This window comes from Heterodontus francisci, chromosome 15, assembly GCF_036365525.1.
Source record: "Heterodontus francisci isolate sHetFra1 chromosome 15, sHetFra1.hap1, whole genome shotgun sequence".
NCBI lineage: Eukaryota > Metazoa > Chordata > Chondrichthyes > Heterodontiformes > Heterodontidae > Heterodontus > Heterodontus francisci.
In genome coordinates this window covers 90,464,663-90,474,108 of record NC_090385.1, presented here as the reverse complement: position 1 = coordinate 90,474,108, position 9,446 = coordinate 90,464,663, and the positions used below count along the sequence as shown (strand labels likewise).

Below are 9,446 nucleotides of genomic sequence, written 5' to 3'. Positions count from 1 at the left end.
CCCTCCCACTCCCTACACATATGCAGAGTTGTGACCCCAGTAATACCATCCCCCCCCACCTCCCTACACGTATGCAGAGTTGTGACCCCAGTAATACCATCCCCCCCCACCTCCCTACACGTATATAGAGTTGTGCCCCCAGTGATACCATCCCCCCCCCTCCCACCTCCCTACACATATGCAGAGTTGTGACCCCAGTAATACCATCCCCCCCCCACCTCTCTACACGTATGCAGAGTTGTGCCCCCATTAATACCATCCCCCTCCCACTCCCTACACATATGCAGAGTTGTGCCCCCAGTAATACCATCCCCCCCCCACCTCCCTACATGTATATAGAGTTGTGCCCCCAGTAATACCATCCCCCCCCACCTCCCCACATGTATATAGATTTGTGCCCCCAGTAATACCAACCCCGCTCCCAACTCCATACACATGCATGCAGAGCTGAGACCCATCTCACAAGATTTACCTGCACAGGCTCCGATGACAGCTACTTCTGGTGTCCTGCTGGCTTTTCCTAGTTGTGAACGGGAAGGAACGTGAGAATATGTGGAACTGTGGACTGAGGGACAGCGGGATGCAAAATGAGGCAAGGTAAGTAGTACTTTGAATTGATAAATTGTGCTGCTACTGCCCCTCCCCCGCCACGACCCCTGACATTGGGGGGCTGAGAAAATTCAGCCCAATGTATTTCAATTCGGTGAGAAATGGCAGATACGGGGAGGGTGTCAAGTAACAAGTCCTGCTGAGAGGTAAGAGGGGAAAAAGCATTGATACAGTCAGCGGGGAGAATGCGGGGTTCGAAGCAGCCATTGAGGGGCAGGAGGAGAGGTTGCACTTTTTCGACCGATTTTCAGACTGCAAAGTGTACAAGAGTGCTGAGCGGAATTTGTCAATGCAGAGTTTATTAGCTTTTCTGTGCATCTTTGAGGAGCACCATCTTTATTACTGACAGTGACATTTCAGTCAATGGCACTGCATTTGCTCATGTGCAAGTAGTGCACCATCTAATGGTTAGGTTGTCAACAAATGCATCTGCTACACTTCAGTGAGGCGCTGATTGTCCATGGGGAGATTTTCCTCATTCCTGCATAAGGTGGTACTCTGAGTGTGCAGGCCATTGGTGAGGGCCAACATGCACTGGCCGGGAGTTACTGCTAGGCTGCACTGGTTTTCACAGCCCAAAATTAGCCAAACCAGCAATCAGAAGATTGAGGAATTTCAAAAGCAAATTCATCCAACGCAAATTGAATTTCCACAATTTTTTGCAGTTATTTAAAAAACACTAGAAGTCAGTCCCACCCACAAATATGTCCATATCCTCAGACTGAACTAATCCCATTGTGGGTTTTGCAGGTGTTCAAGGAGGCTCTTAAAATAAAGCTTTTTTGCGGGGTGCAAGAACACTAATAGGCATGTTTTAAAAGCTTTTATTTTTCTTTTAATTGACTACTGTACAGTAATGTAACTACTAACTGGTTCTGTATAGTTTTTTAATGTCATTTTCAGTGAATTAAAATCAAAATAGACATTCTGATTAAAATTGCTTATTTTTGTGATAAACCAATTTTCAGCTTTATTAATAAATCTGCACATTATCACTCTTATTTTTTTTCACGGAATACTTTTTAATGCAATTTTTAAAAAATTGTATTCTAATACATTCCCAGATTGCACTGATTCATGAAAGATTTTGCATTCGATGATGTGGACATGGGTTTGAGCAGAAACGTGAGTAAAAAGACACTTCTTAAAACTAGCGTAATTTTGAGCACAATTTGCAACCAGATCGCTGATTGCATCCAAAGTGGGAACTCTTGGCTACGATTGCAACATTAGTAATCGAGGGTATAGGTCAGAGGAAACTATCAATGGAGACTCTATGGCTAATGCTGAGGAATAAGAGAGGACTTCAAACTATAACAAGAGACATCCACAGGCAAGGATAAAAACAAAATACTGTGGTTGCTCGAAATCTGAAATAAAAACAGAAAGTGCTGAAAATGCTCAGCAGGTCTGGCAGCATCTGTAGAGGGAGAAACAGTTAATGTTTTAGGTCTGTGACTTTTCATCAGAACTGGAATCGGCTTGAATCAAGTGAAAGTGTGGGGGGGCTGCAGTTGGAAGAACAAAAGGGAAGGTATGTAATTGGGCAGAGGGGAGGAGAGATTAAGTCACAAAGATGCCCACAGGCTTCCTGATAGTAGCAGTGAAGTGGCTGAATGTATTAATTTAGAGATTAGAGAGTTTGTAGCAAAAGCAAAGTTTTTTCAATTTGAGACTTTAATTTTCATGTTGATTGGGAAGAGCAAAATAGCTTGTCAGAAAGGTCGTGAATTTCTTGAGTGCATTCAAGATAGTTTTCTGGAGCATGCAAGAGAGAAAGCCATACTATATTTAATAATGAGTCGGACTTAGTTAATAATCTAATAGTGTATCAACAGTATCTAATAGTTATGATAATATGATTGAATTCAATATAATGTTTGAAAAGGAGAAACTTATCACAGTTAGTAAGATTCTAGTTTTTGGTGCAACTAACTTTAATGGGTTGAAACACAGACTGAAAACAGCAAACTGGTCAAAACTGGTATTGGATGAAAGCACAAATGAACAGTGGGAGGTGTTCAAAAAACGCCTTAGCTTAATACAGGGCCAATATACACTCCTAAAGACAAAGAGCTCAACTTACCAAATTAAGCAGCTATGGTTAAGAAAAGAGGTGAGTGACAACATAAAATAAAGGAAAGAGGATTTTAAAAGTACTAAGAATAATGTAAATCCAGGTGACTGGATGAGATATGGGGAGATGGTGGCGTAGTGGTAATATCACTGAACTAGTACTCCAGAGGCCAAACTAATACTTTGGTGACAAGGATTCAAATCCCACCAGCAGCTGGTGGAATTTAAATTCAATTAATAAATAAAAACCTGGAATTGAAAGCTAGTTTCAGTAATAGTGCCATAAAACTATCACTGTTTGTCATAAAAACCCATCTGGTTCATTAATGTCCTTTGGGGAAGGAAATCTGCTGTTCTTATCTGGTCTGACCTACATGTAACTCCAGACTCACAAGAATGTGGTTGACTCTTAACTGTTCTCTGAAAAGGTTTAGCAAGCCACACAGTTGTCAAGGGCACAATTAGGGATGGGCAACAAATGCTAGTTTTGCCAGTGATGCCCACATCCCATGAAAGAATATAAAGCAAAGGAAGACCAAAATGATAGTAATAGCTGAAAAAGGGAATGTGAAAAAACCTGTGAGAGATATCAGTATGAATGCATTTTACAATTCTATTAGAGGAGAAAGGGTAGTCAAGGTGTTATGACTCGGTGAGAAAGGTGGCTCGGGGTCTGTTACTTCCTTCACCTGGTCTTCTTGTAACAGGGTTTTATTTTTAAACACACTGTGTTTTGAGCTCCCCCTTTGTGAATCCTTGTTCACAGCTTTCCAATTATAAGGCAAAGAAATGAACACAAACAGGATTTCTTAGGTTTCAATCAGACAAATGAAATGTATTAAACCATAAACTTAAACTCCAATACAGTTAACGTCCATGGATATACAATGTGCCCACACTAGCATGCATTCACGATACACACATGCAAATAGGGACAGAAAAGTGTCGAAGAAAAATAAAATGGAGAGGTTTGAGACAATATCAGAAGAGTTTCTTGTTTACTGAACTGAATTTAAAGTTCATAGAACTAAAGAAAAATTATTAGACTGGTTAGGAGATTGATCAGATGCTCGAAGACAGAGAATTGGGATATTAAGCATGCATTCAAATTGGAAGGAAGTGGAGTTACATATAGTTCTGTGGTGGGATCTCAACTATTAACTATATTTATTAATGACTTGGATAATACAACAGAGAGCCATATTTACAAGTTTTCAATGACATAAAGATTTGTGGTATAGTTAGTAGTGTAGATGAGAGCATGAAATTACAAATAGACTTTGATAGATTAACTAAGCAAGCAAAACTGTCACAGCCAAGTGTGAGATCATCCAGTTCAGAGCAAAAAAGGGTAGATCTGAGCATTATTTAATTAGTGAAAATCGAAAAACAATGAAGATCCAAAGAAATTTAGGGGTTCATGTACAGAGATTACTAAAATGTGGTAGTCAGTTACAACGAATAATCAAAAAGCTAATGGAATTTTAACCTTAATAACTAGTGGCCTAGAATATAAAGGGGAGGAAGTTATGCTGCAAAAAAGAAAGACTGGCATTTGTATAGAGCTTTTCATGACGACTGGATATCTCAAAGTGCTTTACAGCTGATGAAGTATTTTTGGAAGTGTAGTCACTGTTGTAATGTAGGAAACATGGCAACCAATTTGTGCACAGCAAGCTCCCGCATGCAGCAATATGATCATGACCAGATAATCTGTTTTAGTGATGTTGACTGAGGGATAAATATTGGCCAGGACACCAGGGATCACTCTCCTGCTCTTCTTCAAAATAGTGGCGTGGGATCTTTTACATCCATAGTGAGAAGGCATCAATACAAAACCCTGGTGAGACCATGTCTGGAGTATTGTGTACAGTTCTGGGCACTGCAATTTACAACGATATATTGGCTTTGAAAGGAGTGCAGCACAGATTCAACACAATGTTACCAAGGCTCTAAATGGCAGATTACAAGGGAAGATTACATAAACTAAACTTGTATTCCCTTAAATATAGAAAGTTAAGAAGTGATTTGATTGATGTTTTTAAGATTTTGCAAGGATTTCATGGGGTAGATAGAGAGAAACATTTTCTGCTAGTGGTGGAGTCTAAGACAAGGTGGCAATCTCCAAATCAGAGCCAGGACATTCAGGACAGAAATTATAAAACTCTTCTTCATGCAAAACGTGGTTGAAGTGTGGAACTTGTTACAATCCCGTTGGGGACCATTAACATTTAAAAAGCGCCAGTCAAATTCCCAGTTATTACTGAAAGAATTTCAAGATTTCATGTTTTAAACAAAACCTTTACTGTACAAGAGTTCAACAAAGCAAAATGCTACTAACTTAACACTACAACTTGTGATATTTAGATTTTAATCTTAAAATCCTGCAGGACAATTCTGTTTGACTTTTACTTCCACCCCAGGAGTTCCCTATACTTTGCAAGATCTTGGTGGTTTGTTCACTTCTGGGACCAATCTAAAGTGTATCACAACTCTTCGGAATTCACTTTGATTTCCTTAATTTCTCAGCTGTCTTCTGAGATATGAGATCATCTCCCGAATCTTGACTTCCCAGCTTGAGCATGGGCCTGCGTCAAATCAGAAACACTCCTGGCTCCCGATGGCCTCTTTGCTTCTGAGTCCAGCAGACTTCCAAAAGCCAACTGCTTGACTGAAGCCAATAGCTTGACCAAAAGCCAACTGCTTTTCCAAAAGCCAACTGACTCACTGTATCAGCAAGTACACAGATCAAAAAAAAACAGACACCCACTCCATAGCAAGTGGTACATATGGGATGTCCCAGATGGCAATTTATACGAAGTATTTCCAACTTTAAATCTTCTCTTTATTCTGGGAAATCATATGAGCTGTTTAAATCCCTGATTGTGGTAGCTGCAGACACACAATATCCATCAACAAGTTAAGAGGGGTTCCCATTGTTTAGGGCCTGTACACTTCCCTCTATGAGCTTACTAAATAAACGTGGGCCAACCCTTCATTTGTAACTGCCCTAGGCTTGTTTGCCAGCTTCTCAAACCAGGTGTGTTCATTTGTCTTGCATTAAAATTAAAAGTTACCTCTAGAAAATTAATATGAACCATGAACCAGGTGATCATAACAAACTATCTTCCACAAAAAGCATTGAATGTGAGCTCAGTGAATAATTTTATATCTGAGATCAATAGATTTTTGCTAGACAAGAATATGGAGCCAAGTCAGGTAGAAGAAACTAAGATACAGATCAGCGATGATCTTATTGAACAGCAGAACAGTCTTGAGGGGCTGAATGGCCTACTCCTGTTGCAATGCTCCTAGCAATAAGTTGCAAATTATTAAATCTCTGTTAAAGATTCAGTTGACTTTTGTATCTTTTCTGTCTGAGCAGCTTCATGTGGAGCCCAGTTTGGTGCTGATGTGTGAGCTGTGGTAATTCCTTGTCACAAGTAAACTGAGTTGATCAATAGTTTGTGTTTGATGTTTCTGGACTAGAGCTGTAACATCAACTGCCCATATCCATGCCCTGTTCCCTGCACTCACTCCTATGTTACTGTTACCCTTTTACTGACGATGCTCAATAGTGCAAAATTCACATCTAATTAGACCAGAAAGGCTTCTCAGCTAAAAGCCATAAATGCTTGTGTAGATACACAAGACTTTTATTGATCAAATGTTAGAAACTCATTTAAAGAAATACAACTGCAGAAAAGAGCATTAGAGGGATGTAAAGATATGACATCTCCTTACATGTTTGTGGGGGACCTTCAAAAGTAGATGATGGACTGAATCATATAGAATCATATAATCAGTACAGGACAGGAGGGAATTCATCCCATCAAGCCAGTGCTAGCTCTTTCAAAAAGGAATCCAGTTAGTCCACTCCTCAGTTCTTTCCCCATATCACTGTAATTATTTTCTCCTTCAAATATTTATCCAATTCCCTTTTGAGTGCTTCTATTGAATCTGTATCCACCAATCTACAAATACTGCATTCCAAATACTAACCATTCATTGCATAAAAAAGCTTTTCCTCACAACAGCTCGAGTTATTTTGCCAATTAACTTAAATCTGTTTGGATCTATCAGCATTTGGAAGCAATTCCTCTTTACTTACCCTATCCAAACCCTTCATGATTTTAAAAATCCTCTATTACATCTCCTCTTACTCTTCCCTGCTATAAGGAGAACCCCAATTTCTCCATCTATCCACATAACTATAATGTCAGCTTGATAACACAGGGAGAAGCAGGCTGAACATAAAAAGTACAGAGAAGAAATGACAAAGAATATTCAAGAGGCAAAGAGAAAGTAAAAGGATAGCTTGACAACTAACATACAAAACAATCCAAAGGTCTCCTATAGGATAGGGAAGTTGGATTGTAAAACAGATAATCCAGCCCCAAGATATTCAAGCTTCATGAATGAGATTTCCCAGAACATTTACTGACGGTTAGAAATGACTGACAGAAAAAAGCTTCCAACAGATTTGTCAGTCAAATAGGCCAGTTGAATGTGAATAGATTCTCTTTGAAATTAGGACATAATAAAAGAAGGCTTGGCACCCCATCGTCTGTAGCAGTAGCAGTAGTAATGGAAGCAGTCTCTCCTTGTCTTTCTCAGATTCTCTTCGTTCCATGTAGTTTCTGTTTACAGAAGAAGATTCTTTTTGCCCTTCTCTGTAATAATCTTTATCGAGCCATGTGCAAATTGGCATAGGGCAAATAAGATTAGAGAAATTAATGTGCGGCTCAAAGACTGGTGTGGTAGAAGTGTGTTTCTGGGAATTGGCACCAGTACTGGGGAAAGTGGTGGCTGTACCATTGGGACGGTCTACATCTGAACTGTGCTGGGGCCGCTGTTCCAGCAAGCCGCATAACTTGGGAAGTAGAGAGGGTTTTAAACTGAATAGTGGAGGCAAGGGATCAACTTTGGCAAGATATGGTAAATCAAGGAGTAGAGACAAGGCAGGAGAGAAAGGTATTAATATGGGAAATGATAAACAGATTGTGACTGAAAGGGAGAGAGCACACAAATCTAACAGTAAATCAACAGATAAGGCTAGACATTATAAAAATAATAAAAGGACAAAACTAAAGACTCTGTATATGAATGCCTGTAGCATTCGAAACAAAACAGATAAACTGAGAATACAAATAGAAATAAATAAGTACGATCTGATAGCCATTACAGAGACGTGGCTGCAGGACGACATAGATTGGGACCTGAATATTGAAGGGTGCACGGCATTTAGGAAGGACAGGAAACTAGGAAAAGGTGGAGGGGTAGTTCTGTTAATTAATGACGGTGTTAGCGCAATAATGAGGGATGACCTAAGTTCAGGAGACCAGGATGTAGAAGCAGTTTGGGTAGAGATGAGAAATCATAAAGGCAAAAAGTCACTTGTGGGAGTGGTGTACAGGCCACCTAACATTAACCACACTGTAGGATGGGGTATAAAGGAAGAAATAATGGCAGCTTGTCAGAAAGGTACAGCGATAATTATGGGGGATTTTAACCTACATATAGACTGGAAAAATCAGATGGCAGAGGTAGCCTAGATGACGAGTACATAGAATGTTTTTGGGATAATTTCTAGGAACAATGCATTCCTCAGCCAACCAGAAAGCAGGCTATACTCGACCTGGTATTGTGCAACGAGATAGGATTAATTGATAACCTAATCATTAAGGCACCCCTAGGTAGGAGCGATCATAATATGATTGAATTTTACATTCAGTTTGAGGGAGAGAAGAATGGGTCCAAGATGAGTATTTTAAACTTAAATAAGGGCAATTATGAGGGCATGAAAGCAGAGCCACCTAAAGTGAACCGGCAAATCAGGTTAGGGATAGGTCAATAGAGATGCAGTGGCAGACATTTAAGGGGATATTTCAGAATACACAGAATAGATACATTTCGATGAGAAAGAAAAAATCCAAGGGTGGGATCCGCCATCCGTGGTTAACTAAAACAGTTAAAGATAGTATTAAACTTAAAGCAAAAGTCTATAATTGCGCAAAGATGGGAAGCAGTTCAGAAGATTGGACAGAATATAAAAAAGCAAAGAATGACTAAAAGATTGATCCGGAAGGTAAAATTGGAGTACGAGAGAAAGCTAGCTAGAAATATAAAAATATAAAGACAGATAGTAAGAGTTTCTATCGATAGTTAAAAAAGAAAAGTGTTAACAAAGTGAGCGTTGGTCCTGTAGAAAGTGAGTCTGGGGAATTAATAATGGATACTAAGCAGGTGGCAGATGAATTAAACAGATATTTTGAATTGGTCTTCACTATTGAGGATACAATTAACATCCCAGTATTAGCTGTAAGTCAGGAAATGGAAGGGAGGGAGGAACACAAGAAAATTATAATCACCAGGGAAGTGGCACTGAACAAATTGTTGGAGCTGCAGGCTGACAAGTCCCCAGGTCCTGATAGACTTTATCCCAGGTGTTAAACGAAGTGGCTAGTGAGATAGTTGGTGCATTAGTTTTAATTTTCCTAAATTCTATGGATTCGGAGAAGTTCCGTTAGATTGGAAAATAGCGAATGTAACTCCTTTATTCAAAAAGGGAGGGAGACAGACAGCAGCAAACTACAGGCTAGTTAGCTTAACATCTGTCTTAGGGAATATGTCAGAAATTATGAAAGATGTTATAGCAGGGCATTTAGAAAAATTCAAGGTAATCAGGCAGAGTCAACATGGTTTTGTGAAAGGGAAATCATGTTTGACCAATTTATTGGCGTTCTTTGAGGGAGTTACAT

General features: G+C 39.5%; 1 protein-coding gene across 1 annotated transcript in view; it reads right to left on the bottom strand.

Annotated features, from left to right (window-relative positions):
• Window positions 1-1,466: 1,466 nt before the first annotated feature.
• The window catches only part of LOC137377786 (sodium- and chloride-dependent neutral and basic amino acid transporter B(0+)-like), a 111,040-nt gene continuing 103,060 nt past the window's right edge, over window positions 1,467-9,446 (bottom strand). The window contains exon 15 of the mRNA XM_068047845.1: window positions 1,467-7,325. Within this exon, the coding sequence (XP_067903946.1) occupies window positions 7,299-7,325 (27 nt within the window). The 3' untranslated portion in view covers window positions 1,467-7,298. The remainder of the gene's footprint in view (window positions 7,326-9,446) is intronic.